Here is a 20,223-nt window from a genome sequence, read left to right on the forward strand (position 1 = left end):
AGTGAAGACTCAACATTGACATCATCAGCAGGTGACACGTCTATAGTAACAACTGAAGAAACATCTACAGTAGAACCCAGTGTTACGGAGACAGCAACTGCATCATCCAGTGAAGACTCAACATTGACATCATCTGCAGGTGACACGTCTATAGTAAGAACTGAAGAAACATCTACAGTAGAACCCAGTGTTACGGAGACAGCTACTGCATCAACCAGTGAAGACTCTACATTCACATCATCTGCAGGTGACACGTCTATAGTAACAACTGAAGAAACATCTACAGTAGAACCCAGTGTTACGGAGACAGCTACTGCATCAACCAGTGAAGACTCAACATTGACATCATCAGCAGGTGACACGTCTGTAGTAACAACTGAAGAAACATCTACAGTAGAACCCAGTGTTACGGAGACAGCACCTGCATCATCCAGTGAAGACTCAACATTGACATCATCTGCAGGTGACACGTCTATAGTAACAACTGAAGAAACATCTACAGTAGAACCCAGTGTTACGGAGACAGCAACTGCATCATCCAGTGAAGGCTCAACATTGACATCATCTGCAGGTGACACGTCTATAGAAACAACTGAAGAAACATCTACAGTAGAACCCAGTGTTACGGAGACAGCTACTGCATCAACCAGTGAAGACTCAACATTGACATCATCTGCAGGTGACACATCTATAGTAACAACTGAAGAAACATCTACAGTAGAACCCAGTGTTACGGAGACAGCTACTGCATTATCCAGTGAAGACTCAACATTGACATCATCAGCAGGTGACACGTCTATAGTAACAACTGCAGAAACATCTACAGTAGAACCCAGTGTTACGGAGACAGCAACTGCATCATCCAGTGAAGACTCAACATTGACATCATCAGCAGGTGACACGTCTATAGTAACAACTGAAGAAACATCTACAGTAGAACTCAGTGTTACGGAGACAGCAACTGCATCATCCAGTGAAGACTCAACATTCACATCATCTGCAGGTGACACGTCTATAGTAACAACTGAAGAAACAGCTACAATAGAACCCAGTGTTACGGAGATAGCTACTGCATCAACCAGTGAAGCCTCAACATTGACATCATCAGCAGGTGACACGTCTATAGTAACAACTGAAGAAACATCTACAGTAGAACCCAGTGTTACTGAGACAGCAACTGCATCATCCAGTGAAGGCTCAACATTGACATCATCTGCAGGTGACACGTCTATAGTAACAACTGAAGAAACATCTACAGTAGAACCCAGTGTTACGGAGACAGCTACTGCATCAACCAGTGAAGACTCTACATTCACATCATCTGCAGGTGACACGTCTATAGTAACAACTGAAGAAACATCTACAGTAGAACCCAGTGTTACGGAGACAGCTACTGCATCAACCAGTGAAGACTCAACATTGACATCATCAGCAGGTGACACGTCTGTAGTAACAACTGAAGAAACATCTACAGTAGAACCCAGTGTTACGGAGACAGCAACTGCATCATCCAGTGAAGACTCAACATTGACATCATCTGCAGGTGACACGTCTATAGTAACAACTGAAGAAACATCTACAGTAGAACCCAGTGTTACGGAGACAGCAACTGCATCATCCAGTGAAGGCTCAACATTGACATCATCTGCAGGTGACACATCTATAGTAACAACTGCAGAAATATCTACAGTAGAACCCAGTGTTACGGAGACAGCTACTGCATCAACTAGTGAAGACTCAACATTGACATCATTGGCAGGTGACACGTCTATAGTAACAACTGAAGAAACATCTACAGTAGAACTCAGTGTTACGGAGACAGCAACTGCATCATCCAGTGAAGACTCAACATTCACATCATCTGCAGGTGACACGTCTATAGTAACAACTGAAGAAACAGCTACAATAGAACCCAGTGTTACGGAGATAGCTACTGCATCAACCAGTGAAGCCTCAACATTGACATCATCAGCAGGTGACACGTCTATAGTAACAACTGAAGAAACATCTACAGTAGAACCCAGTGTTACTGAGACAGCAACTGCATCATCCAGTGAAGGCTCAACATTGACATCATCTGCAGGTGACACGTCTATAGTAACAACTGAAGAAACATCTACAGTAGAACCCAGTGTTACGGAGACAGCTACTGCATCAAGCAGTGAAGACTCAACATTGACATCATTGGCAGGTGACACGTCTGTAGTAACAACTGAAGAAACATCTACAGTAGAACCCAGTGTTACGGAGACAGCTACTGCATCAAGCATTGAAGACTCAACATTGACATCATTGGCAAGTGACACGTCTGTAGTAACAACTGAAGAAACATCTACAGTAGTACCCAGTGTTACGGAGACAGCAACTGCATCATCCAGTGAAGACTCAACATTGACATCATCAGCAGGTGACACGCCTATAGTAACAACTGAAGAAACATCTACAGTAGAACCCAGTGTTACGGAGACAGCTACTGCATCAACCAGTGAAGACTCAACATTGACATCATCGGCAGGTGACACGTCTATAGTAACAACTGAAGAAACATCTACAGTAGAACCCAGTGTTACGGAGACAGCTACTGCATCAACCAGTGAAGACTCAACATTGACATCATCAGCAGGTGACACTTCTATAGTAACAACTGAAGAAACATCTACAGTAGAATCCAGTGTTATGGAGACAGCTACTGCATCAACCAGTGAAGACTCAACATTGACATCATCTGCAGGTGACACGTCTATAGTAACAACTGAAGAAACATCTACAGTAGAACCCAGTGTTACGGAGACAGCAACTGCATCAACCAGTGAAGACTCAACATTGACATCATTGGCAGGTGCCACGTCTGTAGTAACAACTGAAGAAACATCTACAGTAGAACCCAGTGTTACGGAGATAGCTACAGCATCATCCAGTGAAGACTCAACATTGACATCATTAGCAAGTGACACGTCTATAGTAACAACTGCAGAAACATCTACAGTAGAACCCAGTGTTACGGAGACAGCTACTGCATCAACCAGTGAAGACTCAACATTGACATCATCGACAGGTGACACGTCTATAGTAACAACTGAAGAAACATCTACAGTAGAACCCAGTGTTACGGAGACAGCTACTGCATCATCCAGTGTAGACTCAACATTCATATCATCTGCAGGTGACACGTCTATACTAATAACTGAAGAAACATCTACAGTAGAACCCAGTGTTACGGAGACAGCTACTGCATCATCCAGTGAAGACTCAACATTGACATCATCGGCAGGTGACACGTCTATAGTAACAACTGAAGAAACATCTACAATAGAACCCAGTGTTACGGAGACAGCTACTGCATCATCCAGTGAAGACTCAACATTGACATCATCGGCAGGTGACACGTCTATAGTAACAACTGAAGAAACATCTACAGTAGAACCCAGTGTTACGGAGACAGCTACTGCATCATCCAGTGAAGACTCAACATTCACATCATCTGCAGGTGACACGTCTATAGTAACAACTCAAGAAACATCTACAGTAGAACCCAGTGTTACGGAGACAGCTACTGCATCAACCAGTGAAGACTCAACATTGACATCATCAGCAGGTGCCACGTCTGTAGTAACAACTGAAGAAACATCTACAGTAGAACCCAGTGTTACGGAGATAGCTACAGCATCATCCAGTGAAGACTCAACATTGACATCATTAGCAAGTGACACGTCTATAGTAACAACTGCAGAAACATCTACAGTAGAACCCAGTGTTACGGAGACAGCTACTGCATCAACCAGTGAAGACTCAACATTGACATCATCAGCAGGTGACACGTCTATAGTAACAACTGAAGAAACATCTACAGTAGAACCCAGTGTTACGGAGACAGCTACTGCATCATCCAGTGAAGACTCAACATTGACATCATCGGCAGGTGACACGTCTATAGTAACAACTGAAGTAACATCTACAGTAGTAACCAGTGTTACGGAGACAGCTACTGCATCATCCAGTGAAGACTCAACATTGACATCATCGGCAGGTGACACGTCTATAGTAACAACTGAAGAAACATCTACAGTAGAACCCAGTGTTACGGAGACAGCTACTGCATCATCCAGTGAAGACTCAACATTGACATCATCAGCAGGTGACACGTCTATAGTAACAACTGAAGAAACATCTACAGTAGAACCCAGTGTTACGGAGACAGCAACTGCATCATCCAGTGAAGACTCAACATTCACATCATCTGCAGGTGACACGTCTATAGTAACAACTGAAGAAACATCTACAGTAGAACCCAGTGTTACGGAGACAGCTACTGCATCATCCAGTGAAGACTCAACATTGACATCATCAGCAGGTGACACGTCTATAGTAACAACTGAAGAAACATCTACAATAGAACCCAGTGTTACGGAGATAGCTACTGCATCATCCAGTGAAGACTCAACATTGACATCATCTGCAGGTGACACGTCTATAGTAACAACTGAAGAAACATCTACAGTAGAACCCAGTGTTACGGAGATAGCTACTGCATCATCCAGTGAAGACTCAACATTGACATCATCAGCAGGTGACACGTCTATAGTAACAACTGAAGAAACATCTACAGTAGAACCCAGTGTTACGGAGACAGCAACTGCATCATCCAGTGAAGACTCAACATTGACATCATCAGCAGGTGACACGTCTGTAGTAACAACTGAAGAAACATCTACAGTAGAACCCAGTGTTACGGAGACAGCTACTGCATCATCCAGTGAAGACTCAACATTGATATCATCAGCAGGTGACACGTCTATAGTAACAACTGAAGAAACATCTACAATAGAACCCAGTGTTACGGAGATAGCTACTGCATCAACCAGTGAAGACTCAACATTGACATCATCAGCAGGTGACACGTCTATAGTAACAACTGAAGAAACATCTACAGTAGAACCCAGTGTTACGGAGACAGCAACTGCATCATCCAGTGAAGGCTCAACATTGACATCATCTGCAGGTGACACGTCTATAGTAACAACTGAAGAAACATCTACAGTAGAACCCAGTGTTACGGAGACAGCTACTGCATCAACCAGTGAAGACTCAACATTGACATCATTGGTAGGTGACACGTCTGTAGTAACAACTGAAGAAACATCTACAGTAGAACCCAGTGTTACGGAGACAGCAACTGCATCATCCAGTGAAGACTCAACATTGACATCATCGGCAGGTGACACGTCTATAGTAACAACTGAAGAAACATCTACAGTAGAACCCAGTGTTACGGAGACAGCAACTGCATCATCCAGTGAAGGCTCAACATTGACATCATCTGCAGGTGACACGTCTATAGAAACAACTGAAGAAACATCTACAGTAGAACCCAGTGTTACGGAGACAGCTACTGCATCAACCAGTGAAGACTCAACATTGACATCATCTGCAGGTGACACGTCTATAGTAACAACTGAAGAAACATCTACAGTAGAACCCAGTGTTACGGAGACAGCTACTGCATTATCCAGTGAAGACTCAACATTGACATCATCAGCAGGTGACACGTCTATAGTAACAACTGCAGAAACATCTACAGTAGAACCCAGTGTTACGGAGACAGCAACTGCATCATCCAGTGAAGACTCAACATTGACATCATCGGCAGGTGACACGTCTATAGTAACAACTGCAGAAATATCTACAGTAGAACCCAGTGTTACGGAGACAGCTACTGCATCAACTAGTGAAGACTCAACATTGACATTATCGGCAGGTGACACGTCTATAGTAACAACTGAAGAAACATCTACAGTAGAACTCAGTGTTACGGAGACAGCAACTGCATCATCCAGTGAAGACTCAACATTCACATCATCTGCAGGTGACACGTCTATAGTAACAACTGAAGAAACAGCTACAGTAGAACCCAGTGTTACGGAGATAGCTACTGCATCAACCAGTGAAGCCTCAACATTGACATCATCAGCAGGTGACACGTCTATAGTAACAACTGAAGAAACATCTACAGTAGAACCCAGTGTTACTGAGACAGCAACTGCATCATCCAGTGAAGGCTCAACATTGACATCATTGGCAGGTGACACGTCTGTAGTAACAACTGAAGAAACATCTACAGTAGAACCCAGTGTTACGGAGACAGCTACTGCATCAAGCATTGAAGACTCAACATTGACATCATTGGCAGGTGACACGTCTGTAGTAACAACTGAAGAAACATCTACAGTAGAACCCAGTGTTACGGAGACAGCTACTGCATCAAGCATTGAAGACTCAACATTGACATCATTGGCAAGTGACACGTCTGTAGTAACAACTGAAGAAACATCTACAGTAGAACCCAGTGTTACGGAGACAGCTACTGCATCAACCAGTGAAGACTCAACATTGACATCATCAGCAGGTGACACTTCTATAGTAACAACTGAAGAAACATCTACAGTAGAACCCAGTGTTATGGAGACAGCTACTGCATCAACCAGTGAAGACTCAACGTTGACATCATCTGCAGGTGACACGTCTATAGTAACAACTGAAGAAACATCTACAGTAGAACCCAGTGTTACGGAGACAGCTACTGCATCAACCAGTGAAGACTCAACATTGACATCATTGGCAGGTGCCACGTCTGTAGTAACAACTGAAGAAACATCTACAGTAGAACCCAGTGTTACGGAGATAGCTACAGCATCATCCAGTGAAGACTCAACATTGACATCATTAGCAAGTGACACGTCTATAGTAACAACTGAAGAAACATCTACAGTAGAACCCAGTGTTACGGAGACAGCAACTGCATCATCCAGTGAAGGCTCAACATTGACATCATCTGCAGGTGACACGTCTATAGTAACAACTGAAGAAACATCTACAGTAGAACCCAGTGTTACGGAGACAGCTACTGCATCAACCAGTGAAGACTCTACATTGACATCATTGGCAGGTGACACGTCTATAGTAACAACTGAAGAAACATCTACAATAGAACCCAGTGTTACGGAGACAGCTACTGCATCAACCAGTGAAGACTCAACATTGACATCATCAGCAGGTGACACGTCTGTAGTAACAACTGAAGAAACATCTACAGTAGAACCCAGTGTTACGGAGACAGCAACTGCATCATCCAGTGAAGACTCAACATTGACATCATCTGCAGGTGACACGTCTATAGTAACAACTGAAGAAACATCTATAGTAGATTCCAGTGTGACAGAGACAGCAACTGCATCATCTAGTGAAGAAGCTACAGCGACAACATTAGAAGACACATCTACAGTAGACAGCAGTGTAACAGAGACAGCTACTGCATCATCCAGTGAGGACTCAACAGTGACATCATCTGCAGGTGACACGTCTATAGTAACAACTGATGAAACATCTACAGTAGATTCCAGTGTTACAGAGACAGCAACTGGATCATCTAGTGAAGAAGCTACAGTGACATCATTTGCGACAACAGCAAAAGACACATCTACAGAAGACACCAGTGTTACAGAGAGAGGTACAGTTACAGCATCGCTGAGTGAGGAAACTACAGTGACATCATCTGAGGCTGGCACATCTACAGTAACAACTGATGAAATATATACATTAGACTCCATTATTACAGAGACTATTACTGTATCATTCAGTGAGGAATCATCTACAGTAGGACCCAGCGGAACGGGCACATCATCCATTGTGGAGCCTACAGTAACACTGACCTCGTCTTCATCAAGTAGTACTGCGTTTGCCTCGTCTACTACCCCTAACCCAACTACCCAGGTCCCCCCTCCAGGTATATCGAGATACCTACGCGAAAACAGTTTTATATTCATTGGAAATTTGTGGAATATTTCATGTCTTTCATCCCCATTTTTCACACGACGTCTATGTGCCAGGCACAGTATATATAAACATATATGGTAACGGCACCAAATACGGGACTTACCCGCGAATTTAAGTATTTCTCTTTCTCAAGAAGCGTTGCTCCATCTGTCCCTACACATGGGTTCGATTTTCTTTTATGATTAAGTCTTGCACTTAAATTTGAAGGGTTTGATTATTTTAAAGGTCTGAATTTAGCAATGCAAGGCATTTAGACATTGAGAAGACAGCTTTGGGAAATGTTTATACGCGCACAGTATCATTTTAGCTGTCTACAGCGCGGGAGTAACGAAACTAAGGATGCATTCCCATAGATTTAGATCGTTCCAGAGATTTAGATTTAGATCGACCTAACTCCCTGGGGGTTCACGCTAAATTGGACTCAGCCGAGCGCGCACCATAATTACTTACAGCTTTTAATAGGCAGGAAAGACGCTTAAGCCGGCTAAGCTGACAGTAATCTAGTGAGACTTCCCACAGGGATGGATCGATCTAAAATCTATGGGAATGGGGTCTAACTATCTGTTTAACAGAGTCCGCCCTCCACTTGATTATATAGGTTAGGATTAACCTGACGTAAGTGGGTCAGAATCTAGGTCGAGGTTTACCAGTACAAATTAATGGGAAGCGGACTCTTATCATTGAGGACTCTATCGTGTCACGACGGCAAAACTACATGACATATTTTTGTATCTTCAGACAGAAAAGGCAAACCTCATTATCCTGCGAGAGAATTCCAGAACTCCAGCTCAGACACGTGTTACGACGCCCTTGATGACAACACATCACCACAAATTAAATTCAAATATGAGTTCTGCATGGGTCAAAGGTCGTACTTTGATGCCTACGTGAGTGCAATTAATATTTCAAAATGTCAAAACATTTAATAGCACTTTCTAAAAAGGTTGTGTTAAATTGTCATCCTCAAGAATTAGCAAATCATATCAATTCAGACTGCGTTGTCTGAGGCCCTGTCCCAGTAATTCGCATGCTTTTAATTAAATATTTCATCTATAAATGTGTTACTAGTATTTGTGAAATAACAGTAGTATATCTCGTATGACATAACCTTAAATGGCTTGAATTTCGAATCATATTTCCACAGGTATGCACGAATGGTCTGGTGTCATTTGGGTCACGATTCTGTGCCTTCTCCCCCGTGGCGTTCCCGTTACAGGGTCAACCTTTCAGCAGTATCCCCATCGTTGCTCCTTTCTGGTCCGACCTGGATGCAAGAAACAAATCTCGCGGGGCAAGTGTCTGCTACGCGACATATGACTACTATGCTGATTACAACACCAGCAGCACTGCACGTACTGTCATTGACCTTTGTAGAGATCACGTGAGGACGTACCTGAACGATACCGACTTTCAGCCGTCGATGGTGTTTGTAGTCACGTGGCACAGAATGAATCCGTACAGCCCAAATGGAAACGTGTATCTTAATTCAGAGGTAGTCTTGTTCAGTTTATCGAGTCCATGGTATTTTGTCAACTTTTTCACCTAAAGGACATAGATACTCATTAACTATTTGGCTATATGATAAGGCATATACATATGTACATGTACATGTACTACTACTAACTTAAGCGCCCTTTATCTGGTTAATAAATAACAAAACTATACGGAGCAAATTCAGTTAGCCACTTGAAATTTGACAATACGTAAGCAGTTACATTGCCTTGTATCAGGGCACATGAAAAGGCTTCTTAGAATAAAAACATTGTGTTACTACTGAACAAAAATAAAACCAGCCACAGTCAGTTGTAAATAAACGTCGTTGTATTATCGTTTCAGGAAACCACGTTTCAGCTTGCCCTTTGTACGAATGAGCTTACAACGTATGCGGTGTATCTTTATCCTTTCAATATGACAGTCTTTGACTTCACGAACCTGAAACTTCTGGGACGTGTTGGATATACCACCGGTAATGGCAATGCATACTTTAACGCGTACACATCTGGCCGTACGCTTAGCCAAGCCTTTTCTATGGATAAAGTCACTGGAAATACAGGTATAAGTTAAACGTGTTTTCATATTGATAAAAAAACATTTGTCATTTGTCTCTCTTTTTTTTATTTAATTACTATAAAATAGAGTCATTTTTTGAAATATTTTGTTTTCTTTGGCACTGCACGAAACATGTACTTTCACTACTTGATGGGTAGGTTCCATGATGTCGATAGAAGAAAATGCATAATTACATATACATTTTTGCAATACACGTCTTTATGTGCTATGTTTTCCAGGAATACGGGGTTTATGGGCGTTTAGACTGTGCACACGGCCACCTAGACCAAACTACGACCAGCTATGCAGAGACTGGGCAGCAGAGCAAAGGACAGACCAGATACTTTTGTTCAATCGATTTTCCACTGTTATAATGCCTCAATGTCCGTGCACACTTGCACAGGCGGCATTCAACCGCATGTTTGTGTATTACTCAGGTGAGCGAAAATGAAATGGCGCCAAGGAGTAACCGTGACGTAGGCGGTGACGTCATCATCTGGGTTTATTTACAATCTCGTTCGGACGAGAAAGTAACTGCTGCAGTCATCAAATTCATTGATATATGATTATATGATAAACGTATTTATTATGTAATTAACATGGAATGCAATCTTATATCCGGGTCGATCTCATATGCTGACTAGACTCCCTATTCACTGATGACTTCACCACCAAATATGCTTACAAGTACTTTAGATAACCGAAGATGTGATTCATGATCTGTGCAAAACTTTAATTTCTTTTACAAATACATATAATTCTTACTTCTATTGCAGTAATTTTAACGCTGCAGTAGATGTCTTATAATGTGGTTTTATTTAAACATTAAGCAAATTAGTAATATAAAAATTCATTTACACTTACATTTTATTTACAACTTCAACCCATTAGGCTGCAAACATATAAATAACTCATTAATAATAATAATAATAGTAATATGCCAAACGGCATATTAATCTCAACCAAAGTTAATCAGTGTACAATATCATTGATACAGACTATAATGTAGATAACTAGCAGTCACCAACTTCGTACTGTCATCATAATCTGAGTATAATCTAACTTTTCAGCATCACCAGGAATCATATGTGGCCGAATACGGTTTTGGGGGAGAATTGTACTCCGCGGGTTTCAATTTGGAAAGGTATGTGTTTGCTTTGACAAATGGTACGCATCTGTGGTTTATAAATATATATATATGTTTCAAACGTTGTGGCCACTTCGCCACTATGTCTTTTTCAACCCGTTTAAATTCCTGTTAGTTTCATGATGTTGCTATTAAGTGGTAGTGAATAGAACCAAATGGTACTCCCATCCCAAAATTTAATAATAATAATAATAATAATAATAATAATAACAAATATGGTCCTTAATTATGGACATCTTGCTGTATTGATATTGTCTAAATGTCAAGAAAAAATACGACAAGCATTAATATATCCTTTTAAACTCGTTTAAAATGTATGCTTCCAGATATTTGCTTAAAAAAGACAGTTTTGGGGTCATTACAATACATGTCCTATGCTTTATATTTACTTCATCCTTGAGGTGGTAATAAATAAGTAATTACATGTATAAAAAAATGCTAGTCCTAACATGAAATTTAATAGCTGTGCTCCATTTATTCTTCTCACTGTACTGTAAATGTATACAGAATGTATTATATTACATGATATGTCACTTCGTTATCTTACACAGACGTGTTGCTACGATACTGACCCGAATTCAGAATCGTTTGGGGCCCTTTTAACACAAAGAACATACGAGGCAGGAGCATTCCAATTGTACAACCCTGGGATACCATGGTTCAATGCTCTACACGATCGGTACGATGTTTTACCTAAGGTCTACTGCTGCCGGGAGTCAACTCTGTGTGACCTGTATTACCTGTATAGACCGATGGACACGTGTGCTTTCTTCAGACCACCTAGACTTTGTGAGTTACATGTCTGCCCGTTTCGTTGAATTTTTTCTACATCTCTGTACGCCATTTGATTCTCATAATTGTTTCTGCAAATTGCATTTTTTTCTTACATCCTACTTATTTAAAAAAGTAAACGTAAATTCCTTCTTTAAAAATTGCAAAGGCGACATATATTAGTCCACATTCTGTTTCTCAATCAATTAATGTGAAAAAATCGAATGCTCCTTTCTACAATAATCAGATATCGTACGCTCTATCTGTACGGGTACCTCGTCTTTTATTCAGCATTTTTCTGGGGAGACCCTCACATCACCACCATGGACCAGGTCTCGTACACCTTCAACGGGCTTGGGGAATACACGCTCCTTCAGGTGTCCAACGACAGATTTGTCTTGCAAGGACGCACAGGACTGGCAGTGGCCGCCAGCGGGTCTGAAGCGACTAATGCCACGGTCTTCACTGCAGTGGCTGCCAGGGATAACGACTCCGATATCGTCACCGTCCGACTGGACTCAACTAGACAGCGTAAGTCTACTATTGATTCATGGCTGCATCAATGAATACAGGCAGATGATACTGAACTGACGATTTCCTCGCCTGTTTGTTTTAAATTTGTCACATGTTTCCAAGACAAAATTTGTTTAAATTTTCAGGGCATGCGTGTTATTTTTCATTGAGCCATTCAACATGATTACTAGGACAATCACAAAAGCCAAATACATGATCTTAACCAATATGTATATAGATAAGTCATTAATTTTTATTTTATTTTATTTTATTTATTTATTTATTTATTTATTTATTTTGCAGATATGGAAATATTCATCAATAATGAATCAGTAAGCAGTCTGATGATAAACAGTAACCACGAATCCTTCAATTACGTCGATTTAGACTATGACCATGTCAATGAGTCCCTTAATATTTCCTTTGCGTCAGGTAAGTGCGCGTGTGCATGCGTAAGTGCATGTGTGTAAGATCGAGAGAGAGAGAGAGAGAGATTATTATACATGTACATGTACTGCACTCGTACATAACGAAATATAACTGTAGTTGAACCATCGGATTTAATTTCCTATGATTGTTGTTAGTGACCTTGGAACTTTTCAACCAATATCTTATTTACAAGTAGCTTTACATGATGTTACTTTTACAGGGTTTGCCCTGACAGTATCAAAAGGAATACAGCTCCTGCGCGTCTTCGTGGTTTGTCCAGCAGAGTACACGAACATGACACTAGGGCTGCTGGGAATTTACAACAATGACCCGGATGATGACTTCGCCCTCCCGAACGGCACTGTCCTGTCCATAAATGCCACTGATGAGGAAAGGATTTACTACGAGTTTGGCCAGAAATGTACGTATTTCTATCCCAGTACTACATTTCTGTACTTTTTTTAAATTATTTTTACTACTTTTTGTGCGCTTTTAATAGAGAGGACGGCTTGTGGTGTTTACATGGAACATCATTATGTCCATGCATGGAACCCAGACTGAATTTTTCATCATAGTGAATTTGATTCCAAGAATTATTTGATATAAAATAAAGGAGGTATAGTTTTCTTATGGGCCATAACAATCGCTGCATTTGCATCAAAAGTAATTGTAATCGTTTAGTAGGAACGATATGATGCATGTACCGTTACTACGTACTTGCAGTTTATTTATGCACAATACATGTATGTCCATCATGTCTGTTTATCTAACGCACTGTTTCAGGGCACATCAACCCAAATGAGTCCTTATTTTACTACTCACCTGGCACTGGACCAGCCAACTTCACAGATTCAAATTTCGTTCCTGTTTTCGGCACTGCCATTCCCACTGGAATCAACCAGACCACGGTCGACGAGGCCAAGCGTTTGTGCGGGGATAGCAAACAGTGCATTTTCGATTTCCTTCGCACAAGGTCTTTAGACGTTGCTAAGGATACAAAAGAGACACAACTCACTAACGAGGAACAGGAAAAGAGAGTCGGTATGTGGTACATGAGGCCATGTGAAATGCCCCAGTTTAGGAATTACATGTATCATAAGTGACTTTCATTCAAATATGTCAGTATGAAACACACTTAAAAATAGAATAAGTAGAAGAAAATTTGTGTTTTAGAAGAAATCGATCTCAAACCATTCAAAACACCCATGTTTTCTTTTTTTTATACATTCGCCAATCTTCTGTCTCCACAGAAAACCGGGCACCTGTGATTTCCGGGCCTTCAGTTATCAACATTATAGCCAATCAACAGAACGAAATCTTCACAACTTTCGTAGACCCTGACGGGGACAATTTAACGTTTGTTGAGACGGCCGTGTTATCTCTGGGGGCGAACACTTCTATCGTTAATGATACGGCACGGAAAATCGCCTGGACTCCAAGCAGTTTCGAAAATAAAGTTAACCTAAGGTACTGAACTTTATAATACTGTATATTTACTTGGACGACGTTTTTTATGTGGAAACAAGTAATTGAAATAGAATATCTGTTATACTAATGATGTAATACTAATGAGACAACTGAATTTCCAGTGCCCTTCTCGTCAGAATATAAGATTTTGGGCTGAATATATTAAAGGCCATAGAGCCCATGTCAATTTTGTGGCGTATTCAAAACCATCCGCAATCCATTGTCACAACAGATATTCTATTGGTGCAGAGAAATTGAGATAAAATGTCTTACTAAATAAAAGTTCGTTTTCGTTTTCACCAGTGTCACGGTAAAGGACGGCAAAGGCGGCGTGGCCACTTCAGTCTTCGCTGTGAATATGTGCTCGGGTTGTAATGGTAAAGGCACATGCGACTTCAACACCATACTCGAAGACATGAGTGATGTCTATAAAGTGGTAAAATGCGACTGTTTCACTGGTTACGGGGGTAATTATTTTTATTATTTTTGTTGTTGTTGTTGTTGTTGGAGTTGTTATCATTATTTCAAAAAAGCTTGAAGTTTCTTTTTTTTCAGAAAATTTGTATTTTAGATTGAATTATAAATAATGTCCGCCCCCTGGTCCCCTTTTCCAAATCTCTTGAAGTATTAAACCTAAACAGTTGTTCTTCCATGTTTATAAAAATTTCTAACTAATCGAATTGTACAGTTTACCCTCATTATTCAAATTTTTTACCACAAAGGAACAGCGCATAGTAAATTGCAATATAAATGTGCCGAAGGAAGAACCGTTATATTTAACAAAATCGTTGAAGAAAAAGTAACTTCCACCACAAATACAATGTCCTAGCAATGTCTTAACGTGCTTTTCTTTCTTCAGGTGACCACTGTTCTACCTTAATTGACTGGTGTGCTGCGTTTGACCAATGCCCGGAACAGACCACGTGTACAACTCTGCCACCAGAACTCCAAAACGAGGCCAATCACACCTACTTCACGTGTTCGGCTTGTCCAGCAGGATATGAACAGAGAGGTTCTAAATGTATAGGTAATGTAAATAATTCAATTTAAAGTTACAGTTAAATGTAGTAAACTCTAACATTTTAAAACGTTGCGAAAATAGCCTCGATCCGTAGTGAGTTAAACAGGTACTGACCACTGTACATGTACATGTATGTTTTACTTATATAAAAAATATTGAACAATGTTATAAATCGCGCAATCTTTAGAACTTTTACGTCATTTTTAACCAGATGTGGACGAATGTGCCAGGGAAGACACGAATAACTGCACAAGGAACACGAGCGTCTGCGTTAACCTGGTGGGATCCTACTACTGTAACTGCACAGCGGCTGGCTTCAGGAACGATGCGAACGACCCATACACGTGCCAAGGTACGAGGACACGCGCTTACCTTATATTGAGGTCACGCATTAATATAATAGATAGATAGATAGATAGATAGATAGATAATCCCAGCACATACAACAATGTAGTGAGATGATAATATAAATTGCGGGTAAAGTAAACATCGTTCATGTAGAATTTAAAAAGAGAAATGACAACGAGTAAAGATATAGGCCTACATGTAAGTATATTGACATCAAAATCGTTTATGAACACACTAGAACTTGAATGTAAACTGAATAATAAGTGAACAGAAAATGCGCGTAAATGATAAATCGATAACGTAACAAACAGTGATTGAGAATTGCGACACAGGTTCGTCCTTATCTGTAATTATTGTTCAGGCTATAAACAATGTCAATCCTTGTATTGCTGCATTGGGTGCACTGATGTCAAACAACGACAACCAAAATTAATATCAACTATAACAGCTACAGACCATTACACAAATCTTTAATCTTTCACTTTCACAGATGTCGATGAATGCCAGGAGGGAACGTCTGGTTGTGTTCAAGTCTGCAACAATACTGAGGGGCATTTCAAATGTTCCTGTTTCGACGGTTACACGCTGTTCTCAGACGGAGTGTCCTGTACACGTAAGTGACTGACACGTGCATTACATGCAACTGTCTACATATATACATGAATCTAAATGAATCGACATGAATCTAAATCTGAAATAAATTTTTCAGGCGATTTGCTTCCACTGCAGTGTATTTTGCCTAAAAACCCGTAATACTCAATGCCCTTAAGTTTTCCCCTTAGCCGCACAGGTTCTATATATGATAGTACACGATAATTAGTATATCAACATCTTTTTTTTCAAATTTGCATCTCAATCAAAGGAAACTGTAGACACTATTCCTTCTAAATAGTTTTATGGTGTAAGAAAACGGAATTTATTAATATAGAATCGGTTGGTAAATTAGGTATGTTCATCGATATTAAGGCGTGTCATCACATTGTTATTCAGCCACCCAGCCACAACGTTGCCAGGACCTTAACTGCGACCAGTTGTGTTTAGTTGATCCCAGTGGGCAGCCAGCCTGTGGATGTTATATAGGCTACAGACTCATAGAGGGATTCCGCTGCATTGGTATGGTTCCATCTTTTCATTAATCTTTATATTACTTTTATATTTTTGATCATTACTATTATCTATTAAACATGTTACATATATCGGTTTGTGCTTGCATTTATAACTTGTATAATAGGGTTTAAGAAATTGAACATGCATTTTTTTATTCAAAGCAAAAGAACGCCTTCTCCCTACTGATTTCTATCAAATCACTACGATCCTATCCTTATCATCACATTTTAGTCTGTTACATTTTAACGATGGCGCGTGTACAGTTATTACCTTCGTTGCTCTGTATAAGCTTTCTTATGTGATGTTGCATTTCACAGATATCAACGAGTGTGAAGACAATCAACTCAACAAGTGCAGCCAGAAATTGAACTGTAAGAACACAGACGGTGGCTATCAATGTCACTGCGACATCGGCTATCAGCTCAGCACAGATCAAAGAACGTGTGTAGGTAAGTAAAGCAGGCGTCACACATACATTTTCATAGTTCTCAAAGTGAAGCGTTCATCTTTTCATTTCCATGATAATGATTTTAAAGGTTAAAAAGGTTGTTAAGAAGTTTCCAGTAGTCGTTGGTTCGTTGGTTGTAGTTTGTTGAAATCGAAGTCCACGTTATTTTATCAGCTAATTAATGCCATTAATACCTCTCACAACCAACGTCCATGACCCATATCTTTTAGGGTGCACCGGTAACACGTGGGGTGTCAACTGCAGTCGCACCTGCGATTGCGGAGACCGAGCCACGGAGTGCGACCCCGCCATCGGGTGTACCGGGTGCACAGCCGGCTGGACGGGGACCGAGTGCGACACAGATGTGAACGAGTGCGCGACAACTCCCGGAATATGCGGTGATCGGGGAGAGTGCGTGAACAACCTGGGATCTTATGACTGTGTGTGTCCCTCCGGGTATATGAAGAGTCAGACAGGCAGTTGTAACGGTGAGTGGACATTTATGTTGTCAGAAAAAAATCAAATAGAGGACTGGCGATTCTTTATATAAAAATCTCCCTACTAAAAGAGATGTTGATTGACCATTTTTTGACATCTTTTTCCATGCCTAACTGAATGCCTGTCGTAGCCATCTATTTAATGTTTTTAAAATCGTAGATACGTGTTTGGTTCTTGTCCTTTCGGGAAAAATAATCATTTATTGTTATTATTTACCTATGTGTGTGGTATTAACTTTTTATGTGTGTATCTATGAAGTAATTACAGCCCAAATTCCATAAATGACACACTTATGTAGCTTATTTATAATAAAACAGAAAAATGTTGTGTTATAAAACTACTACATTTATCTTTGAATATGGGCAATACCGTTACCTCTGTTCCGTTCTGCCAGGCAATTACTGTTTCCAACTGTGTCCAAGATCTATAAATAAATACATAAAAACATTATTAAACAAGGAAGTACATAACAGTTCAAATTAAAAATAATGACAAAAATATTTTCTGAAATGACAAGTGTCTGTAAATAAAACTTCTATAAGTCGTACATGTGCCGTCATACAGCCTTGCCGTTAAGTGGAAGCAAATAGTGTTACCTTTACACCAAGATAGATGAATGACTTTTGTAATGATTCTTTATTCTTTCATTTAGACATAGATGAGTGTTTGCTGGGTACGTATCAATGCCAGGCCACATGTGTCAACACTGCTGGAAGTTACAAGTGCGCTTGCAACGACGGCTATAGGTTGGTCGCCGACGGGTTCAGCTGTGAAGGCAAGTCATAATTTTTGTCTAACAATAGCATCAAAATATCGCAATTTTTTATCTTTAAAGAGTTCTTTAATGACGCTGACGTCACGTTTTTATTACTTTTAATATCCCGTAAGTTCCATACAAATGTTTTAGCTTATTTTCATTCTTTTCTACCTGCTTACTGGTAGTTAAATATTTGTCAGTTTAAGTTGGCATTTGGACATGGTGCTTCCATACCAAGTAAATCAGTTCAAATAAACGGATTGTCTTGGATCAAAACACACGTTAAAGATATGCTCTAATTTTATGATTGTCACTTGCCTTTAAACAATAGATAACATGAAAGGACGTGACAGTCTGAAACTATAATGTTGAAAATGATATTTTATTATTTTATACATTTTTTTCCAGATGTGGACGAATGTTCAGGCGGCACACACCTCTGTGAATACATCTGCGACAACAAGAACGGTTCTTATAGCTGCGCCTGTTATGATGGCTTCCAGTTGAATTTAGACGATGGGCATACGTGTGTTAAGAGTAAGAGACCATTTCCATACTATTCCCTATCTTACTAACTGTGGATCGATCTATCTCCGAGGGGACTCTCGCTAAATTGCAATTAACTTAAGCGGCCTAGATGTCTGGCACGCTAGGGGATAATTAATTATCGTTTATTAGCTTCAGTAGGCGTGCCAGACATCTAAGCCGCTTAAGCTGACAGCAATTTAGCGAGAAACCCCTCAGAAAAAATGGATCGATCCTGTTACATCGATCTAGGTATGGGAGGGCTAAGATAGCTAACAAATGTGTGTCGCTTCTGTTTCCACCAAGGCCTTATGCCACCCTATAAGAAAATTGGTTGTTATTTTTTTACTCTTTAAATGTATCATTATCTCAAACTGAATAGTTATATTTGCTCTTAACATGCTCTGGATTGATCCATCAACTTCCATATTCCATCATGTTTGCAACACTGCATGCCAAAGATCCTAACACCCGTCGATCGCATGTTACACTTAACAACTTCAGCGATGCTTTAATTTTCATCAAAATCAAAACTGGCTAATAAACAGTTGCAGAGGGAATCACTGTACTGAATCGCCGTCTACGATGTTTTCCTTATCATGTAGTCTTGGTTTACACCGCATTAATACAACGTTCTAAGTACTTAATAAATTATACCTATGGTGTATATATTTGCAGTACCTGATTATCCCGACAACTGTGCAGCAAATGGAGTCAACTGTACGTACGGCTGCGACGGCGTGGCCTGTATTTGTCCACTTGGATATACACTTGCTGCAGACGGCGTGAACTGCGACGGTGAGTTGCTTCGTGGTCAATTAACAGTCATCATTGCCCTACCTCTGTAGCTGTTGCGTGAATTATAAATGCTTTCGGTCGAGCGATTACATATTGCTGTAGTGATTTCATTTTGGCTTGATGTGCATAGAATACCCGTGCAATGCAGTTATTACAATTGGCAGAGAATCCGAGGGTGAATCTTACCACATTTTGACAAAATTATCAAATATACTTTTTATAACTGTCATAAATTCGAATACCCGGTAGAATACGATCTTTAACCTCACTAGGTTATGTCTGTATAGGTCAGTTTTCTCTTATTCTTGATTTAATGTTCTTACGTCACGATAACACAAGGTTTTAATCAAACTTACCTCCATTGTAGATGTTGACGAGTGTTCCAATGCAACGCTGAACAGGTGTGACCCGCCCACTGCATGTGTTAATAACAATGGTAGCTACACGTGTCAGTGTGCCACTGGGTACTCTCTGGATACCGCGGACAGTAGGACTTGTAGAGGTAAGCAAAAATA

The 20,223-nt window shown here is 40.3% G+C and overlaps 1 protein-coding gene across 1 annotated transcript in view; it reads left to right on the forward strand.

Annotated features, from left to right (window-relative positions):
• The window catches only part of LOC106160362 (uncharacterized), a 52,774-nt gene that overhangs the window by 26,946 nt on the left and 5,605 nt on the right, over positions 1–20,223 (forward strand). The window contains exons 2-24 of the mRNA XM_087011485.1: positions 6,986–7,780; positions 8,569–8,717; positions 8,975–9,322; positions 9,667–9,883; positions 10,119–10,316; positions 10,950–11,023; positions 11,578–11,815; positions 12,089–12,328; positions 12,614–12,742; positions 12,960–13,160; positions 13,523–13,780; positions 13,990–14,206; positions 14,510–14,673; positions 15,066–15,233; positions 15,439–15,579; positions 16,066–16,188; positions 16,566–16,688; positions 17,000–17,131; positions 17,361–17,618; positions 18,281–18,403; positions 18,794–18,922; positions 19,589–19,708; positions 20,076–20,210. Of these exons, the coding sequence (XP_086867611.1) occupies positions 6,986–7,780; positions 8,569–8,717; positions 8,975–9,322; positions 9,667–9,883; positions 10,119–10,316; positions 10,950–11,023; positions 11,578–11,815; positions 12,089–12,328; positions 12,614–12,742; positions 12,960–13,160; positions 13,523–13,780; positions 13,990–14,206; positions 14,510–14,673; positions 15,066–15,233; positions 15,439–15,579; positions 16,066–16,188; positions 16,566–16,688; positions 17,000–17,131; positions 17,361–17,618; positions 18,281–18,403; positions 18,794–18,922; positions 19,589–19,708; positions 20,076–20,210 (4,680 nt within the window). The remainder of the gene's footprint in view (positions 1–6,985; positions 7,781–8,568; positions 8,718–8,974; positions 9,323–9,666; positions 9,884–10,118; positions 10,317–10,949; positions 11,024–11,577; positions 11,816–12,088; positions 12,329–12,613; positions 12,743–12,959; positions 13,161–13,522; positions 13,781–13,989; positions 14,207–14,509; positions 14,674–15,065; positions 15,234–15,438; positions 15,580–16,065; positions 16,189–16,565; positions 16,689–16,999; positions 17,132–17,360; positions 17,619–18,280; positions 18,404–18,793; positions 18,923–19,588; positions 19,709–20,075; positions 20,211–20,223) is intronic.

Source organism: Lingula anatina, chromosome 4 (assembly GCF_051362555.1).
Source record: "Lingula anatina isolate TDL-2025a chromosome 4, LinAna3.0, whole genome shotgun sequence".
Taxonomy (NCBI): Eukaryota; Metazoa; Brachiopoda; class Lingulata; order Lingulida; family Lingulidae; genus Lingula; species Lingula anatina.